The 19,183-nt window shown below is 55.2% G+C and overlaps 2 protein-coding genes and 1 non-coding gene across 3 annotated transcripts; 1 reads left to right on the top strand and 2 right to left on the bottom strand.

Annotated features, from left to right (window-relative positions):
• Nucleotides 1-37: 37 nt before the first annotated feature.
• Nucleotides 38-133, top strand: LOC128900164 (small nucleolar RNA U13). The gene has a single exon (XR_008463213.1). It is a non-coding gene; the product is annotated as a small nucleolar RNA U13 (small nucleolar RNA).
• Nucleotides 134-284: 151 nt separating this feature from the next.
• Nucleotides 285-8,217, bottom strand: RNF122 (ring finger protein 122). The gene is made up of 6 exons (XM_054180871.1): nucleotides 8,111-8,217; nucleotides 2,606-2,762; nucleotides 1,653-1,698; nucleotides 1,368-1,409; nucleotides 942-1,024; nucleotides 285-732 (listed from the first exon to the last, which is right to left on the bottom strand). The coding sequence occupies exons 1-6, from the start codon at nucleotides 8,133-8,135 to the stop codon at nucleotides 618-620; spliced, it is 468 nt and encodes a 155-aa protein (XP_054036846.1). The 5' UTR covers nucleotides 8,136-8,217; the 3' UTR covers nucleotides 285-617.
• A 2,815-nt stretch (nucleotides 8,218-11,032) lies between these two features.
• DUSP26 (dual specificity phosphatase 26) lies at nucleotides 11,033-15,322 on the bottom strand. Its single transcript, XM_054180870.1, has 4 exons — nucleotides 15,157-15,322; nucleotides 12,857-13,129; nucleotides 12,272-12,480; nucleotides 11,033-11,808 (listed from the first exon to the last, which is right to left on the bottom strand). The coding sequence occupies exons 2-4, from the start codon at nucleotides 13,033-13,035 to the stop codon at nucleotides 11,609-11,611; spliced, it is 588 nt and encodes a 195-aa protein (XP_054036845.1). The 5' UTR covers nucleotides 13,036-13,129; nucleotides 15,157-15,322; the 3' UTR covers nucleotides 11,033-11,608.
• Between the last annotated feature and the right edge of the window lie 3,861 nt (nucleotides 15,323-19,183).

Below are 19,183 nucleotides of genomic sequence, written 5' to 3'. Positions count from 1 at the left end.
GCTCGGCGGTAGCACCGTGCGCGGCAACAAAAGCCTGATCCTTCCGGTTCATAGCGCATGATGAATGGGAGTGGCACGCGGTTGCGTGACGTGTGCGCCCTACGTTACGACGTGGCACAATTCCCTTCTGAGCTCCGGGGGGGTCAGGGAGGCGTCACTAATGGCGTCGTTTCTGTACAGTGTGACCCAAAAGTAGACGAGAAAGGAGGGTATGTTGGGACCCTGCCGCGCCCCCCAATCCCTCTCTTTTACTGACGAGCGCTTAAAGTTCAGGCAGGCTGAGAAATTGTCTGTTTATTCATTTTTTTACACAAAACTGTACAGCCGCCCCCTTCCGCAGGCGGGGATCAGGTACAAAAATACTCTGTGCAGCAAAGAGGGAGGAGGAAGAGGGGGGGCGGGGGGCTCCTTTCCACGTGGAGCACTCCGTGAAAAAACAAACAAACACCCCCCCCCCCCCAAAAAAACCCCCACCCCAAAACGACCTGCGAGTTAAAAAAACCCAACTTGGAAATCCCAGAATCCTTGGAGTTCGGTGCCCTGGGACATGCGGGTGGGGAGCGGTGGTTCCCGCGATGCCAGGATGTGTCGGGTGTGGAGTGTGGGGGGGTCTGTGCTCACACCAGCTCGTCCAGGAGGGTGCCGATGCCGGCGCGGGGCGGTGCCGGCCCCGCCATGGGCTTGTTGCACATGGGGCAGACGCAGCGCACCTCCAGCCACTTCACTAGGCACCTGCGGGGCAGAAGACCGGAGGATATGGGATGCCCCATCCCTGGAGGGGTCCAAGGCCGGGTTGGACGGGGCTTGGAGCAACCTGGGCTGGTGGGAGGTGTCCCTGCCCAGGGCAGGGGGTGGCACTGGGTGGGCTTTAAGGTCCCTTCCCACCCAAACCATTCTATGAAATTCTCCCTCCCTGCGCTCCCCCGCCAGCTGTTACTCACTTTCTGTGGAAGGCGTGCTGGCACGGCAGCACCCCCAGCTCCTCCTTCGCCTTAAAATCTTCCAGGCAGACGGCACAGGTCTGCTGCGGGAGGCGAGACAGAGGGTGAGGGTGGGTGCAAACACGTGGCACCCGGCGCGACACCCACGCATGGCCCTGCTCACAGCAGGAATGCCACGGCCATGAAATCCCACTGCTGTGGCACCTTTTCCCAGGTATTTCCAGCTGAGAGCTCAGCCCAGTTCCCAAAACGCCCCCAGGGAGGGGGTTTCCCTCCTGATTCCCAGCTGTGTGGTGCCCACATCCCCATCCTGGCCTCACACTGCCTGCCAGCCACCTCCAACCCCACGGAGCAGAGGGGACATGCCCTGGAGAATCTTCCCTGTCAGCCCCAACTCCATCCCAGCCCAGATGCGGTAGTGCTCACCCCGTGCACGTTCAGCCTCCGGGCATCGCCCTTCAGAACCACCTGAGGAAAAAAAGGAAGCAGAGGATTTAACACCAGGAGGAATTTTGCCAGGAGCCCCAAGGTCGGAGCCGGGCAGGTCAAGCCCAGGCGCAGCGGGCAGTGTGTCCCTCCACGCCGCTTTTGAATACCTCAGCCCATCTGGGGACAAGCAGCATCGGTCCCCATTGTGTCCCCACCCGCCTGCGCCCACCTCCCGCTCAGCCCTGTGCAGAAAACAACCATCGACACAACCATCGACTTTACCTCCTTGTACCCGAACCGCTCGCTCTGAGCCTGGTGCCGCAGTTTGCTGGAGAGAGGGAGAAAAACACACCGTCAGTTTTACAGCACCCTCAAGGGTCACGTCTGAACAGTGCAGCCAGAATTATTCGGGAGGCACCTGGAAGCAGGGGGACACACCTTCCCGACCGGGATTTGGGGATAAACAGCTCTGAGTCCATGCACCATGCAGAGCCATGCCGCAGGGCCGCGTGCTGCCTCCAGCGCCAGCAGGAATCGTCAGCGGGGAGCGATAAGAGCCGGCAGCCCCGATCGTCTGCCATAGGAAGTCATTCGCGGCACAGGAAACACCGTATTTCCAGCACTCGCCCGCCGGCAGCTCCCAGCCCTGCTGTGACCTTGGCCGGGGCGAGGGCACCGGGGAAAACCCACCAAGGCAGAGAAACTCAGCAAGACACAGGGAGAAGGGGACCGCTCGCAGTGGGGCTTCTCCTCCAAGTGAGGCACAAAAATGTGCTTCCACAGTCCCAAAATTGGCTGAGACACTCAGGGGACATCGTCCGAGACAGGGCATCGCTGGGGGAAGGACTGAGCCACCCAGGCCCTGCAGAAACACCAGCTGCTGCCTTGGCTTTGGGTTAAAAATAGCCCTCCCTGAACAGGGAGTGTAATGTAAAGACACATCCTCTCCCGTGCAGCACTGCTCCTTCCCTGCCCGACACAATGCGTCCCTCTGCATGGTCCCCTGAAAAACAAGAGCCCCTTCCTGCGTTTCCTGCCCTGCTGTGGCCACAGGGGACCGCGGGGACCACGATCACGCCTGGCTCGAGCATGGCAGGCGTCTGGCCCCACTCCTTGGGGTCAGATCCTTGTGGTGAGCAACTCCCGTGTTGTGGGACAAAATAATGGGGTGCTGGGAAGGGCTGGGGGTGCCTCAGGGACTCCAACCCACTGCCATGGGCCCCCCCCCAGCTCACCTGATGAAGTAGCAGCAGAAGATGAGGCTGAGCACGAAGACAAAGATGCCGGTGCCGAAAATGACCATGTAGATGTTCAGTGGCAGGTCCTGGAACGTGATGGGAGGCATCGTGCAGGGTTTACTGGTATGAATCAGCCCCAGACTGCAGGAGCACCCTTTGGGCAGGGGGAAGAAAAAACTCAGCTTTTAGGATGGAAGAAGTGGGGAAAAAGAGGTGAAGAAGACGTGCTGTGAAAACAGAGAGAGCCTGGGCTGACTCCATCCCCTCCGGAGTTTGCAAAGTGGGCAGAAACCAACGCCAAGCCATCACTGTCTTGTGGCCTGCAAGTTGGAGACCTCCCCAGGCAGAGCAGCAGCCCCCGAGAACAGACACCGCTGCCTTTCTATGGCCACGAAACCTTTCTCCGGCGGCACAAACCTACCCCAGGCAGAATCCAGGCGTTGGAGAGAAAAGGAGGCCCTGTGCTTTCATCTCCACAGAAATACATGGAGGCTGGAAGGGGATTTAGGAAAGGACAGAGCAAAAAAAGAGCATGAAAAACAAGAACAGTTGGTGTCTGTCATTGCTCCGCGGGAGCCAGAAATGGCAAGTGGCTGGTTTGTCCTCAGTGCTGGGAGAAGCGCCGGGGCTGAATGGTGCACATTCAGCACCACAGTGACCAAATCCCCTTTCTGACCAAAAACATGGGTGCCGGCGCACACCAGCCGCACGCCTGGGCCACCACGTCCCACTGCAAGTCAGACATCCCGGGGGAAACGTGGAGGAGGGCGTCACACGCAGAGCCGGTGACAGCACGGCCACCCCAGGAGGGTCCCCAGCGAACCAAGGGCGAAAGGCAGGGAAATACCAGAACGACTGCAGCTGCCTCTGCTGGGACCTGATGCAAAGTCAGGCTCTGTCACTAAATAAGCACTGCCTTTCATGTCTTGAAATCATGCTGACCCCACAAGAGCTGGAGCTTTGATTTCTCATCAGATCTCGGCTCAGATGGGACTTTAAAGGGGAGCAGCCCCGGAGCCCCATCTGTGTTCCACGGAGCATCTCCCCCCGCCCCTTCCGCTCAGCACCCTCTGTTCCCGCGCTGCGCCATCTCATCAAAAAGCTCCTACAGAAACACTTCTGGGTTTAATTACAACCCACCAAAATCCTCCACAGGAAATTCTGCACAAGCGGCAAGATCCTGGGTTTGGCCTGTCTGGTCTCCTTCCCACTGTGACAGGGAGAGAAGGCAGCAGCATGTGCTCGAGAGGCGCCCAGGACCTCTGCAGAGCAAGGGGAGAGCCAGGCAAGGGGAGCCAGAGCAGGACAGGCAGCACCCCTGGGGTGAGATTCTGCCCTGGGACACTCAGTTCCCAGCTATTCCTCGCCTCACGACGGCGCTGGGGCCGTGAGCTGAGCCCATAGGCAGAGCCGGGGTGGCCACGCTTGCCCAGCCTGGCTGAATGCAGATCCCCAGGGAAACCACAGACCAGCTTCGGTCTAATAAAGCAGTTTCTAATAAAGCAGCATCTGCAACGCGCTGGATGCAGGAGGCCGAGCGAGTCTTGCCAACTAGGAAACGCAATGCTGCGGCGTCAGCGAGCTCAGATGAGGTTGCTCTTTAAACCGCGGCACAACCGTGGTGCAGCCAGCACAGGCACCCCTAGGCTGGGAGAGGGAGCACACGCTGATCTCCTGGGGTCCCATCGGTGCTCCTGGCAGGGCAGCCAGGCTCTTTGTCAGGTATCTGCTTTGCTGGGCGCTTTGAACTGACATACCCCATCAGTGCAATGGCCAAAGCCACCGTGGCCAGAGCGGCACCTGGCTCCAGGGACTGCAGTTTGCTGCTGTGCAGCAGAGCAGGCACCAGACAAGAGTCTGGACTGTAGGAAATGGAGTTTTCCTGCTACAGAGCCACTTGCCAATCTTTGCCTCCTGTAATTGCCAGAGACCAATCAGCCACCTCATCTGCAGAGCGAGAAAGGGAGGATTTGTGTCAGGTCCTGCTCTCCCACCCTTCTGCTCTCAAGACCACCAGGTGCAGGAAAAGACAATAGGAAAGGTTTTTTTTTTTTTTTCCCATTTCCCTGCTGGAAATGATTGAGAAATGCTCAAAAAAAAAAAAAAAAAAGAAAAAAGTCTATCAGCTCTTAAAAAAAACCCACTGAGCAACTAAATGAGGAATGAGGTAATGCTGGTGCAGGCGGTGGTGGGACACAGGCTGCAGAGCAGCTGTTGATGGACGCAGGAAGCCTCATTCGAAGCTGGCCAAACAGAGCACGGTGGGCTGTGGTAACAACAACGGGTCACAAGTCAGACAATAACGTGTATTCCAAACTGAGAGCTATTCCAAAAATCTGCTGAAAAGCACCAGCCGTTCCCCTCTGTGCCACGAGAGCCATGGCGACAGAAACAGCCCAAACACGAGTTCCAGCCTCGTGAGAGGCGAGGGGAGAGGGGCCCGAGGGGCTGCTGCTGCCCACAGCGAGGGCTTGCTCTGCTCCAGCCACGGCTCACCACCAACCAGTGGAGGACAAACTGGTCCTGCTCCGTGTGCAGCTTCCAGGAGAGGCACCGGGCTGGGAAAGAGAGCCCCGGAGATGAGAAATCCGCCGACCCCAGGCTAACCTCCCCAGCGCATCCCTCTGCGCCCCTTTGAGAGGACTCAAACGCCCTGAACATCACCCCCAGACCTCCCACCTCTGCACGGGGTTGTCCCTACGGTCCCCGCACTCTGCCTGGCTGCAGCCCGTCCCATGAGGTAGAAATCATACTCCTCAACCCTGCAAGTTGCTCACTGAGTGCTGCTCCCTGTTAGAAGCCCAAATTCCCCCCAGGTGGCAACAGCTGAGTGTAAAAGCCACCTGGGTACCGAGAGAGGGGGACTCGAACCAGCAGCAGGAAAAAAACCTGAGGTGGAACAAGAGACACCGTAACTCGCAACCCGGCACCGAAGGAAGGAGAGAGGAGCCAGTCTAACATGTCCCTGCCAGCCGCAACACAGCTGGCAAGGCTAATTTTAGACTCACCAGCTTAGCAAGGCTCATTCCTGTTAAATAGGCTTTCAAGAATTCATGAGCTCCAGGCCGTGGTGCCGAAAAGCGAGCGTGGCTCCGGGGAAGTGCCCTTTCCCTGTCAGGGAGCAGCCATCGGCTCAGCTGAGATGAGAAGGTCCTGCCAGGACAAGCCCTGGAGCAGCAGGTCTCGGGGAGGCAACGCGAAGAGCGAGGTCCTTCCGACCCCGTCAGCCCCTTCCCCTCCCGCTCCTCCCCGCCAGAGCCCATCGCACGGCGGGTGCCTTGGCCGAGCGATGGTTTTCATTAGCGCAAAGCCCTTCGCCTGACAAAGTATTTTTAGTTCAAGGGGAACGGATCAAATCTGGTTTTCACCAACATGAAATGAGGACCTGATGGGCGCCAAACCCAAACTGAAATAACCCATTTCACCAGCTTAAGTCTTACCAGTTTTGTACCTGAAACCAGAATCCCTGAAGGTAGCGTGGTATAACAATTATTGAGTTGAAAAATGAGAAAAGAGGGGTCACTAGACATCTGTGAAAGTACCTACAGACACGCACTGACTTTCTGGACCCTTCTCACTGCAAGAAGGATGTGCAGAAAGGTGGTTCATCTGGCCATCAAAGTGTTTTTTTCATGCAAAAACATACAAAACTTCCCCTTTGTAAGCAGGGGTGCGGTTCAACCCTGCTGCAAACTGCCGTGAGGACGCGTGGTGCCTCCGGTTGTGTTGGCAAACAGGGTGACCCCAGACCTGCTCCCCCCCCACCAAACCCTACAACATGATTTACCATCACGACCCCACTAAACAGCCTGGCCAACACCTCTGCAAACGCAGACCCTCGTGCTCCAGTGCTGCTGCGTGGTTTGGCCCTCTGGGCACCACACTTTGCTGTATTTCGCAGTATTTCAAGTCAGGAGAGACACAAGTTTCTGGCCATACTGCGCAGGCACAGGGTTTTTGCTGAGCAGAGCTTCTCCCTCACCCCAATTCTTGTTCAATAAAACAAATGGAAAACTCAGCAGGTCATTAAATAAAACCATTCTTTCTACTCCCACACAAAAGCTGTGGGCTTCGCATCAGAAAATTGAATGCAGCTTCCATATAATTTTGGCTGTGATGCTGGAATAGGCTTCCTGCAAAAGTTGCCCCTAAGCCCAGTTCTCCACGGGGGATCACCAGCTCACCTCCAAATAAAGTTACCTGCCTTGTGCCCCGTGACTGCAAAGTGTCCCGAACCGCAGCTGAGTAACAGGAGGAAAAACTGTGATGCAAAAGAGGAGCTGAAATGCCAAGGCAGGACATTATACACCATCCGTTAAGGTACCCCGAATATACCTATTTAGGTTGAAAATGTGATTTCTTTACTGGGTCTCAGACTTATTTGCAGCAACAGTCCCAATTCTGCAAAGGCCCTTGGCAGCACAGTGATAAGCAATTTCGCTGGACTCCACCGATTTGAATATTTGCGAGCTCAGGGCTTAAAGCCAAAATGTACAGATCAGATGCCCACAGCTCGTCTCCTAAACCCACATCTTGGCCTTTGAACAAGGGTGGGCTCTGTTCGCGGTGTTCCCTGAAGCCCGTGCCTCAGGAAGCTGAGGAGAGCTGTGGCTGCTCAGAGCCTCTAAAAGCAAAGTCTCTCTTATTTAGGATGTTTCTTTAACACAACTAAGTTTGCGTTTTCTGCTGTGGAGCGTTTCCATGCTCCCCGTTTAATGGAAACCCATGCACTCACCACATGTCCACAGCAAACTGCCTGCAGGACCAGGGGCTTCTTATCCCACCCACCCCCCAAGTCGCACAAGAACACACAAGGTATGTGTTACAGGACAGGAAGCCACTGGTTGCATTATATTTAGCTTCAAAGGCTGTAACCCTTTCATAAATTAAAATAACCCAGCCTTTGTTGCTCAGGCAGGGCTTTGATGGTGGAATTCCCAGCGCAGCTTCTCAACTACTTAGTCATAAAAATAAACCACTTCTCATTTAAACCAAAACCCCCTTCACATGTGCAAACTCAGTTCCACGTTCCTGAGAATTTCTTACAGCGAAACGTGAGAGCGAGGAGCCAGGGCCTTGTCTGGGGTCCTTTAAAAATCAGTTTATTCCACTTCTGCGGACACATGAAAGAGGGGGGATCATTGCAAGCAGCCCGCGAAGCGAAAGCATGGCAAACTCATTTACTAATTGGCTTTATTCCTGGGAGCTGAGCAGGACTCGCTCCTCTGCAAGTAAAACTGCTTTCCCCGGCTCATCCCCGCCCCGCACAGCCCCGGGGGCTCCCGGGACCCCCTCCCCGCTCCGGCGACGAGCAGGGACCGGCAACCAGGCGGGATGTCCCCGAGCCCCACGGAGAGGGGCTGGGGGGCGGCGGGGGCGGGATGCCAGCTCCCCCCAAACTCCCGCCCCGCAGACCCCCCCCGGGAAGGAGGGAGCGGAGCGGCACCCCATCCCCATCACCCCCCGCCCCGTCCCGCCGCCCCCTCCGGACCCCGCTCTCACCGTTGCACCACTGGAAGGGGGGCATCCGGCAGCCGCTCCGCGGGGCCGGGGCCGGGGCGGCTCGGCCGGGCCATGGCCGGGAGCGGGGCTGGGCGGCCGGCGGCGGAGCGGCCCTGCCCGCAAACCCCGCCCCGGCCCCCCCCCCCGCAGCCGCCCCCGGAGCCGCCCCCGCGGCGGCCGCAGCGCCGAGCACCCCGAAAGCGGGGCGGGGAGAGCGGGGGGCGCTCCGGGAACGGCTTCCTCGGGCCGGGGGCGTGAGAAACAGGCTGCGCCCCTGGGGAACGCTCCTACCGTGCACGTTTTCATAGAATCACGGAATGGTTTGGGTTGGGAGGGACCTTAAAGCCCACCCAGTGCCACCCCCTGCCCTGGGCAGGGACACCTCCCACCAGCCCAGGTTGCTCCAAGCCCCGGCCAACCTGCCCTTGAACCCCTCCAGGGATGGGGCAGCCACAGCTTCTCTGGGCAACTTGGGCCAGGGGCTCACCACCCTCAGAGGGAAAAATTTCTTCCCCAGATCTCACCTAAATCTCCCCTCTTTCAGTGTAAAACCCTTCCCCCTCATCCCGTGGCTCCCCTCCCTGCTCCAGAGTCCCTCCCCAGCTTTCCTGGAGCCCCTTTAGGGACTGGAAGGGGCTCCAAGGTCTCCCCCGAGCCTTCTCTTCTCCAGGCTGAACCCCCCAGCTCTCTCAGCCTGTAGTCCTTCTGCTGTTGGTGCCCCAGAGCTGGAGGCAGCACTGCAGGGGGGTCTCACAGAGCGGAGCAGAGGGGCAGAATCTCCCCCTTGCCCTGCTGCCCACACTGCTGGGGATGCAGCCCAGGCTCTGGGGGGGGCTTTCTGGGCTGCCAGTGCTCATTGCTGGGGCATGTTGAGCTTCTCATCCACCAACGTCCCCAAGTCCTTCTCCTCGAGGCTGCTCTCCATCTATTCTCCGCCCAGTCTGGATTTGTGCTTGGGATTGCTCTGACCCATGTGCCGACCTTGCACTTGGCCTTGTTGAACTTCACGATGCTTGCATGGGTCCACCTCTCAAGCCTCTTGTGATCCTCATTCCTGCCACGCACATCCCCATGGTACATGTGCCCACGATGCACCTTTCTGCCATGTGTGTTCCCATGGGTTCTGCTTAAATATGGCCCCATCATCCAGCAGAAATGCTCTGCATGTGACCCAAGTTTGGACTACCTGCCTCACATATCACCTGGTTTGAGCCCAGCCCATCCTTGCACATGCACCAGCCCTTTGCGGGACCCTCCTGGAAAGCACTGAGCTCCTGGTGGCTCTCAGTCTTCTGCAGGGGATGGTTTTGGACATCATCAGCATCTCCATCCAAACTGTGGATCCTCTCAGTGACTGGTGACCATGAAGGCAGCAGGACCATCAGTGTGGGGCTGTGAAATGGCTCTGTGTGCCCCCACATGCCCCACGTCAGGGATGGCAGTATGGTGGGCTCGCTGTATCCTTCTCCACCAATAGCTCCAAGGATCAGGCAGGTTTCTGCTGCTGGTGGCTGGGGCTGTGCTGATAGTCCTTCTGAAATCAGGGTACTTCCCCTTGTTACACTTTGATCTCCCAACACAGGAGCTCGGCCACTGAAGCACACTAAGGTACCAAGGTACACCACGGGCTCTGTCAGGGATTTCACTCTCTGAATTAGTTTGCTGATCCTCCAAACACAATGTGCCCTCGTGCTCAGAGCCTCCCTGATCCCAGCTTTGTCACGCTCTGCATTTGGGGGCCGATCTACAGCAGGCTGCACAAAGGGAGCTTCGCAGCAGCAAGGAGCACAAAGCAGAATTGCAAAATCAGACAGGAGGCATTTCACGCCTCCCAGGACCTTGCCAAGCTGCAATCCCCGCTGCTGAATCTTCTGGCATGCCCAACAGTCCCAGCAGCACCAGTGTCACCGCAGAGCACGACCAGCCCCTGCGCATTGCCCAACACAGTTCCTCCTTGCCTCGGTGTCTGCAGCCCTTGGTCGGGGTAACCTTGGCCCCGCTGCCAGCAGTCAGTCTTTTCTCTCTGCCGGTGCCTTTCTGGGATGGTGCCATGCCCTGAGCATCCCGGGGCACCTCTAAGAGCAGAGTTCCCAGCCCGGGAGCTGTGCAACACACACAGAGGACACCACAGCTTCTGCAAGCTAAAGTTTGTTCTCCTTATTGCACTTGAGCTAAAGGCAGGCATTCCCCAGGGCAGGAGTGCTTGGGGCCACCAGTTAGCAGTGATGGGGTGCTACAGCACGGGCCTTGGTGTGCCCCAAGCCAAGCGGCTCACCCTGCACGGCCGTTGGGCTCCTCTTGCTACATGTTTACATGATCTCAGCACAACATATAGCCGGCAGCCCAGTGGTGCTTCGTGCACTCTCAGGAAACAGAGAAGAATGGGGCTATAATAAGAGCAGGCAGACAATGAGTGCTGGCAGTGTGCAGGAGCAGCCCAGCACCCGTGGGGCCACCCAGCACCCATGTGCCACCACGGACGCTCGCTCCTGGCCCTGGCCACCCTTCCTGGGTTCATCTTGCCTATCGCCTCTGCAAGCAGCCAAGGTGTTTTTCGCAGGTCCCAGTGGACAGCCGGCCCTTCTGCAAGCCTGTGGGTGATAGCTTGGTGCTTTCCTGCCTTTGGGAGACCGACATCGCCACCTCGTGATGGATGGTGACCCTAGGGACTGCCAGCCCGGCTCTGCTTTCCACCAGGAGCTCCCCTTTCTGTCCCCATTGCTGGAAAAAAAAGAGTGGGGAGGCCCAGCGTAGGCACTGGCCACCAGTGGAGTACGACAGGTTCAGCCCCTGGACCAAGGATCTGGGAGGGTCCATCTCAACCCAGAGAACTCAGGGTGATGCTCTCCCACCGACTCCTGCGACGGATCCCAAGCCTGAACACATAAAGTCTGTCCCAAAGCACACAAGGGATGGCCAAGCTTTTTCCTTAGCACTGTCTTTATTTTTACACGTTAACACTAGGCATGGAGGACATCCAAACACTACGACAAAAGGCCTGTTTGCCTGAGCCCACACACCAGACCTAATTCACATTGCTACACAGACCAAAAACGAATGGGAAACAAGACAAGGAACACAGAGCTTCAGTCTCTTGGGAGGGAGGGACAGGACTGGCTTGGCAACGCATCTGCCATGTGGGATAACAAAGCCTTGAAGGCTTCCTGGAGCCAACAGGGATAGAATAACCTGAAACATGGGGCCGAGTCCCTCTGGAGGCATCTTGGAGCGAGCAGGCTGGGAAGGAGGCTATATGTTACGCCTACCTAGGTGGCAAGATTGCAGGTTGAGGGCCTATGCTTTACCACTAGGAATAGCTCGCATGTCTGGGGACCCCCTTAGCAGAGGGGGAGGCCCAGGGGCCAATTGCGTGTAACGCATTAGCTGCCAAGCATCTGCACCGTGAGGAAAGCCCTATCTCTGCCACTCAGCGAGCATCGGGGTCAGCTGAGCACCGCACACACAATGGTCCCACCGCACAACCCCTCTCGTCCTTCTTCATGCACTCCTCTTCAGCCTCAGGGCATTGTCCAGGGCGACCAGCTGGCGCAAGAAACCCCGGTTGGGGATGATACCGCGGTGGTCCTTGACCGTCTTTATGGCTTCTACAAGGGGCATGTGGTGGCGGATCATGAGGTAGGCGAGGACCAAGGTGGCCGACCTGCTCACCCCAACAGCACAGTGCACAAGGATCCTTCCTGGGGGTGAAACACAGGGGCTGTGTCACAGCAGACCGAATATCCCAATTAAAAAAATACTGAGGACCCAACTGTTTGCCTTGGCGTGTCCTGGAGTTGTGGCTCAGGTGTGCAGCCTCTGGGGTTAGATGTAGGGCCCCAGTTATAATATGACTGTGATGCACTGAGGTCCCCTCTTGGCAAAGGGTATCAGCGTATCGTGATCTCCAAAAGCAGCCTGAACAGGACCAGCCACAGCTCAGCACACAGGCTGCGGCTGTGACCTGCAGGTCCAGTGCTCTCATCTAGCCTGTTCCCTCTTTGGAGGAGGTGATCCAGTGCAGAAGGCACCATCCCAGGCTAGAAATACCTGTGTTTTCTAGGATGCTTAGCAATAGGATGTCAATCTAGCTTCCCACCTGCCCGGAGCAGTTTCTTCCCATCTCAGCTCCCCACTTCTCTCCCAGAAATCTTTACCACTGACCTTCATTCAGTGCTTGGTGGATGAAGTCAGCTGCAGGATAAAAGTAGGGGCTCATGTCAAAGGAAGGTGAGTCATGGGCCTCGATGCCCAGGTAGCGGATGCCTGTGCCCTCGTAGTACTCAGCACCCCCCCTCCACTTGCTGTGCGAGGCGTTGAGGATGTGGGTGATGCGCAGGTGAGCCAGCTCTCGCCGGTTGGCCGCTATATCTCTGCAGAGAATAAGAAACAGCACACAGATTCAGAAGTCTAGACCAGCTAAAGAAAAGTTTCTAAGGACAGTGTAAAGGCTGTCCTGGACAAACATTTACATCTGAGAAACCTGGATGCAAAGGAAAAATGCCAGACCCTTTAAGAGTCTTAAGTCAATCTCTGACTCCACGGGCACACCACCTCCACCTACCCTGCCACAGCAGTGCTCTGAACCCTCTGCAGAGCCATGCTTATGTCCTTCCTCTTCCTTTGTCCCAATGTACCACACCCATCACGTCCTCCCCTCCCTCACTTTTACCAACCTCCCCCTCCCAGATTTCCCTATTTCACAAAAGTAGCCCAAACCCCCAGTTCTTGTCCCACTCTGATACATACTGATCTCCCAGGTAGAGTCCTGGCCAGACCTCATCAGCATGATTACAGGCTGTTTTTCCCGTGTACAGCAACCTTTCAAGCTCGAAGACGCTGAGGATGGGATGGTTGTTACGCTCTTCCCGTGAGCTGCGGCTCGGTGACCTCGTGCCATTCCTGGAGAACCTCGACAGGAAAGCCATTGGAGCTGCTGAGACCCACAAGGCATACCTGTGGGTTCGTGAAGGCCGGAGAGCGGCCTGGAGGTCGCTTCTGCTGCTGCTGCCACCCACGGTCCTGTCATGGAAGCAGTGAAGATGCCATTAGAAGAACTGGGGACCTCTCTCACACCATCACTTCTGTAGAAATACAGGCCCAAAGCAACCAGTTCTCACCTTCCTGATGAGAGGGCTGTGTCAAGTCAGCTACCCAGTGGTTCCCAGCGTGAGACAGTATCACCTACACTGCCTTCCAAGAAGCAACACTGCTGGGGAGAGGTTTATGATGCCAGGGCTGGTGAGGGAAGCCAGAGAAGCAGCCAGATTGCTGAGTCTCCACAGGCTGAGGTTTTGCTCCAGCCCCACGACTTTGGGTTGAGGCCACATTGGCAAGAGATGTTCTACACAGGACCACCTTCCTTCTGAGCTGGCTCTGGGGCTTTGCCTGCCATCGGGACAATGCCAGCTCGAGAACTGATGCTGCCAACCTGTGATCAGAAGCAATGAAAGGCGGCCAGGTCTGGGCAAGCCACCAGGACTGGGGAGGAGAAACCCCCAAACAGGTGGAGGATTCCATATGGCACCACGCAGAGTCTGGCCAGGACCCAGACTCCTACGGACCAGGCACAAAAGCCTGTGGGGAGGGAGAGGCAGGATTAACCCCTCCAAGTACAGCAGTCCTGCCACTGCATATGAATATCTAGGACTGGTTTGGGGTGAAAAGAGTTAATTTCAGGGGATGAGAAAGCTCATTTTGCAGAGTGGATCCTCTAGGATGCAGCTCTGCTCTCAAACCTCTAGATCATGCCGATACTTGTCACACATCTGCAAGAAACCTCCCTGGACAGCCTCACCCACGCGGGGCAGTTAACAGTCCTTGCAGCCAGGTGTTTGTCAGAGCTGCCTTTTTTTTTTGCTCATTCGCTGCTGACAGAACCCCCCAAACATGAGAATACAAGTCTCTTTCCCACCATCACTGCTGTGGCCCTGAGCTACCCTGGAAGGTGTCCAAAGAGCATCCCATCAGAGCCCCCCAGCAGCAGCTCAGCACCAGCCAGTTGTCTCTGGGAAATGCAGTGACCTTGGGCTGGCCAGGCTGGATCAGAGCATGTCTGTCTGCTTTGACATTTTGCCTAAGGCTCCGGCCAGCAGCCAACAGCGCAGAAGGAAGAAGCCTCCAGCCTTTTCTTGGCAATATGCAGAGGACGAAAACATTGCAAGGGCATGGGGGAGCTCAGGGGAAGTCCAGAGAGACTCATGGATGTCTCCTTCCCCTCTCAGACCCTGGCTGGCACCCCGGGGTGCTGCACAGGAGAGATCAGCCCTGCCTGCGCTGCTCATCCATGGCACCAAGCGCCCCACACTCCCCAGCACAGGGTATGGGCCAGATTTCACCCGGACACCTCTCCCCTGCCCTGATGAATTTTGGACTCCTTCATGCTGGGAATTCAGACTTGGCAAACCCCACCTGGAAAAGGCGTTCAGCACAGCCGTGTTCTGGGGCCCTTAAACCTTGTGTGACCTTGGCTGCAGCACAGCCACATGCCACCAGCCCCGGGCAGCACTGAGAAACAAACAGCAGAAGTGTCTGAAAAAAGCAACTAAATCATCCGTATAAGGCTGTAACTAGCCAAACAGCAGACCCTCTTAATAGTGATCCGCACCTATCCTGGGGTGTATCTCAAGAAACCTCAGGCCCAAAGCTCCCTTCCAGCATCCCACCCCCAACACACCCCCATGCCAGCCCCCTCAAAGTGCTGCAGGGGAAGAGAAACTGCCCCACATCCAAGACATCAGAACAGACCCAAAAGGACTCCTGGCACCAAAAATCCTCCCAGGCATGCGCTGTACCCCCCTCTTTTGGCAGCCAAGCCCGGGGGCTCGCACCCCGCTCCCCCGAGCCTGCTCATGTCTGCCTCCGGAGCCCCTCTGCCAGTCGTGCCATGCTTGGAGGGAGGGGAGAAACAGCCAGAGACTGCCTAGATGCACAGAGCGAGCTCTGAAGAGGCATCACTGAAGGAGCGCAGGCTGCTCAGCCCCGCACACTCCGCAGAGACAGACAGACAGACACGCAGGAGGAAGGAGACGCCCACCCCGTTACTCTACCTTTGTGAGAGCTGTGATTTTTCGGCTCAAAGTGAGTGTTGTAGTCAGATCCAGTCGGCCATGTCTTCCTGCTGCTGCCGCTGCTGCTGTAGAAAGGCTGATGTATGAACATCTATTTTAAGCCATGACATGTCCAGAGGCAGGTTTGTTTATATCATGCTGTGCATGGATGGAGAAGGGAGGAATGGGGGAGACAGACACAAATGCAGAGATCGCATGCAAGCATGCACAGACATACACATAAGTGCCCGTTACTACACAGACAAAAACAACAGCAACAATAACATATCGAAATTCTCCTGCCAGCTTTTCTCTCACTCCTCCTCCAGCAAACCAAAAGCCACAGGCGCACAGAGAAGAGAGGAAAAAAAAGCCGATAAAGTGGTGCTGATGACATGATTATCCATATCATAAATCTGTAGCCGTTTCTAGAGGATCCTTCTTTATGTTTTTTTTTTTACAGTTGACCTTATAGACCCCCCCACTTTGCTAAGGTCTCTTTGGCAGAGCCAGTGCTTGGTGACATTTTCTTCATTTGCTAAGAAAATAAGCCGGGGGGGGATGTACGTGGTGAGATGAGAAACTATTTACAAATTCATGTCAAAGTCAGGGAATACTTTTTTCTGGGGAAAAAAAAAAAAAAAGAGGAAACTCAAATGATTGAAGCTTTTTGTTTTGACATTTCTAAATGACACCATTCATTTCAGAAGTGCTGCAATATTTCAGTTAAACATTTTCCAGGCAGAATATTCTCCTTTTCCCTTTGAAGTGCTGGCTTTCAATTTAAAAGTTTCACTCAAATCAGAAAGTAGGAGTGTGGTGGGAAAAACAACCTGAGGAAGAATCGAAACATGCTGTTCCAGGCCAAACGACACATCCCAAGAAGATTTATGGCATTCCCTCCCACGCTCCTATTTGATTAAAACCCTGGAAAATTTCCTGTTTTGTTTTCAGCTTAACTTGTGGCTATCCCAGGATGCAACCTCAGAAGCTCAGCATAACCAGATACTCGTCCCGTCCCACCTGCACCGCGCTATGTGCTTGCGATGAGGTTTAGCTGGGCTTCTTCAACATCCATCACGGACAGCACAGGTCCCAGGAGTGCAGCCTCAAAGCAGCACACACCTTTCAGTACATCACGGGTCTGGTTCCCCCCGCCTCCCATTGTGCATAGCTAAACAACAGGGTTGTCAGGAGCTGTACTGGAGGTTAACATAGGTTCATGGGTTCAAAAAGACTTTGAACACACCTGGATTTCAGATCTCTCAGCCTTCCCCATGAAGTTCTGGATACAGCTTCAGCCTAGGAAGTTGATAACACCACAGAAGCTGGAGGATGTGCTCAGGAAGGCATATGGGATATGCCCTGCTCTTAACTGTTTTCCCCAGGCAGTAACTGCTGGATGCTGCAGGAGCTGGATACCAGGGGTGATGGACTTTTTCTGTTCCAAGTTCCTTTGCACCTGCAGAAATACTGATCTGGTGTTAACAAGCCCCAGGAGAGACCCAGATGCAAGACTAACAAACCTCTCAGAGCTGCAGACCCAGGGGGTCCCCATAAGCCCTCCTGCCAGCTACACTCACCTGATCCTCAGGGAACAGAGGCTCCAACTCTGTCCATCCCAAATGCTCCTTATCAAAGAGCTCTGCTGTGCAAATGCCACCAGAGTGACTGTGCCCAGCCATAAGTGACTCCATGTCCATCAGCCATGCTGCGGCAGCAGATGTGACATGTCAGGTAGCTACATTGCCACCAGTTCCAGGCACAGAGAGCCAGAGCTACTAGGTACAGCCCGGCAGGCTGGCCAGGAGCATCCCTCCCCTCTCCTGGCACAGCCTCCAAAAACTCCTGCCCTCAAGAAATGCTGCCCTGACAATAGCTGCCTCTGCTCCCAGGCAACAGGCAGCGAGGAGCAGTTGCTGATCCCACCCTTTGGCTCCCGTTCAACACATGAGAAGCAGCACCCAGAGACCTGATTTATCCCCTTCCTCCACGGTTTGCTCCAGCTCCTCCATGCTCAGACTCCCAGGGGTGCACAGACAACAGCAAGGGACAGACCCCAGGAGGTCCTGGGTGAGGGCTGGCTTCGCTGTCCTCACTGAGCTAACAGTATTTCACTGCTGCATGATGCTGCCAGCTTGGGAAAGGCCTGTCCGGTACTCTGAATAAGGGGTTTGATTCCACTTACCTGCAGAAAGGTTGAACTTTTCACTTCTGTCTGGTGGCACTCCTCCAAAAAACGGGGATCAAGTGACCTAAAAGGATCACAGATCTGTGAGACACCTTTAAACGCGGACAACCAGAGGCCCTCTCCCTCCCCTGCACCAAGGAATTACATTCCCAGTAGTCCGTAAAAACGTGCTTCTAAACAGAAGTGCCTACAACCCCCATCACAAAAGGTTAAATCTGAATTTAAAAAAACTACATGAAATAAAATTAGGTGGGTAAATGTTTTGGCAGAGCATCGCCTGCAGGGAACTTACTGGTCATTTAAACAGAGGATTAGTAGTTGTTATGTTTTTATTCCAATAATAACACTGGAATTGCTTTGTAAGGCAGCCAGAAGTCCCCAACAAAGCCAGTGACTGCTTCTTAGATAATGAAATCTCAGATGCTTTGAAATGCCCGGGCAGCTGCATCAAGGAAAAGTGTCGGCAATCTATCTTTTTATAAGGGAAGTTTCTTAGACACAGCTCAGACCTCTTTGCCTCACCTCGTCTCCTTGTTTTCCATAAACATCAGTGCTATAGCAAAGACTGAGCTGCTCCTTGCTCCCTGGTAGGATTTATGAGCTCAGTGCATTGCTTCTGAAGCTCCTGTCCTTGAAGACAAGAGGCCACTCAGAGCACTGGATCTGGTCTGCAGGTTCGGCAGGGGCACAAACACCGTTTGGGGTTTGTTGTGATTTTCACATCCATCTTGCTCAGTTTCCCCACCTCCTTCTAATCATCCCCAGGTCGGAGTCCTGTCTCTCTCCTGTTTTGCCCTGAAGGACCCCGAGAAGCAAAAGTCACTCTAATCACCAAGTCACAGGGAGAGAATTTAAAAGACAAACCCCCAAACTCTCTCTCTTCCTGGCAGTGATTCTCTCAAAGCCGTTCCCTCTGGGAAGCACCCAGCTACAGGACAGGACACAAAGGTGTCCTGCAATGTCACTTCCCTGTGAGCTTTATCACTCCATTATGCCTGAGCCCTTAACTGAGAAGGATCATCTGGTCCTTGGCAGATAAAGATTATGCAGGAGCACAGCTATGGAGACACGGAGAGGTAGGTCTGGCTTCCCCCAGTGATGGGCACTGCTGCAGAGAGTATCTATAGGGCTGGATAGTTTAAGGATAGCACTGGCAGAGATGTCCTATGTCCCCTGACCAGCAGACTTGCCTGCTGTGGGGGGTGCTGTTGTTACAGCAGGGGTGGGATGCTGGCACAGGCAGCTATGATATCCCTATATCTCAGCTATTGTCAAAAACTGCTGTGCACAGCAGGCCTGCGGCAGCGAGGATTGAGCAGCTGTTTTCAGCTCAATTAGGGACGAAATAGGCTCCCAGCAGAATAAGCAGGGCACCCGCTGGTCCCAGCTCACCCCCCTTCTCCCAGGCTGAGCTTGGAGCAGGGAGGAATCAGGGTCGGGCTCTGGAAAACCCACAAGTGAGCTAAGATAAAGGGCTGCTTGGAAAAGTTCACAGATCCAACCACTGGAGGCTGCTCTGGTTATACATAAATCACCACTGTGCGCATTGTCAGACATGGAAAACTCAACACAAGGAAATAAAGGGCAGGGGTTAGAGAGTTTCAGAGCTGCTATTTCCTTGCTTTATACTCCCCATGCATGCAAATTCACCATGGTCTTCACAGCTCTATTTTAAAGATCAGAGATCAATCACTTCACGCACTAAATGCTGCATGTCCAAAAGCCACCTGGAAGGCACAGGAGCCAGACTTTATTATACTCAATCATAAACAGAAAGAATATATGTATTTCATCCAACATGTGCTATTTGATAGACCCACTGCAGAGGAGGAGAGC

This window comes from Rissa tridactyla, chromosome 20 (genome assembly GCF_028500815.1).
Source record: "Rissa tridactyla isolate bRisTri1 chromosome 20, bRisTri1.patW.cur.20221130, whole genome shotgun sequence".
Lineage (NCBI taxonomy): Eukaryota > Metazoa > Chordata > Aves > Charadriiformes > Laridae > Rissa > Rissa tridactyla.
The sequence above is the reverse complement of the archived record's forward strand: the minus strand, read 5'-3'. Positions and strand labels throughout refer to the sequence as shown.

What these genes read in the sequence shown, in the direction of transcription:
- RNF122 (XM_054180871.1), bottom strand. Translation starts at nt 8,135, where the DNA reads ATGCCCCCCTTCCAGTGGTGCAACG. An exon ending in GGAGGCTGAACGTGCACGGG is followed by an intron (nt 1,025 to 1,367) that starts GTGAGCACTACC and finishes CGCCTCCCGCAG; the next exon opens with CAGACCTGTGCCGTCTGCCT. An exon ending in CAGCACGCCTTCCACAGAAA is followed by an intron (nt 733 to 941) that starts GTGAGTAACAGC and finishes TCTGCCCCGCAG; the next exon opens with GTGCCTAGTGAAGTGGCTGG.
- DUSP26 (XM_054180870.1), bottom strand. Translation starts at nt 13,035, where the DNA reads ATGGCTTTCCTGTCGAGGTTCTCCAGGAATGGCACGAGGTCACCGAGC. An exon ending in GGACTCTACCTGGGAGATCA is followed by an intron (nt 12,481 to 12,856) that starts GTATGTATCAGA and finishes TATTCTCTGCAG; the next exon opens with AGATATAGCGGCCAACCGGC. An exon ending in CCACCAAGCACTGAATGAAG is followed by an intron (nt 11,809 to 12,271) that starts GTCAGTGGTAAA and finishes TTTCACCCCCAG; the next exon opens with GAAGGATCCTTGTGCACTGT.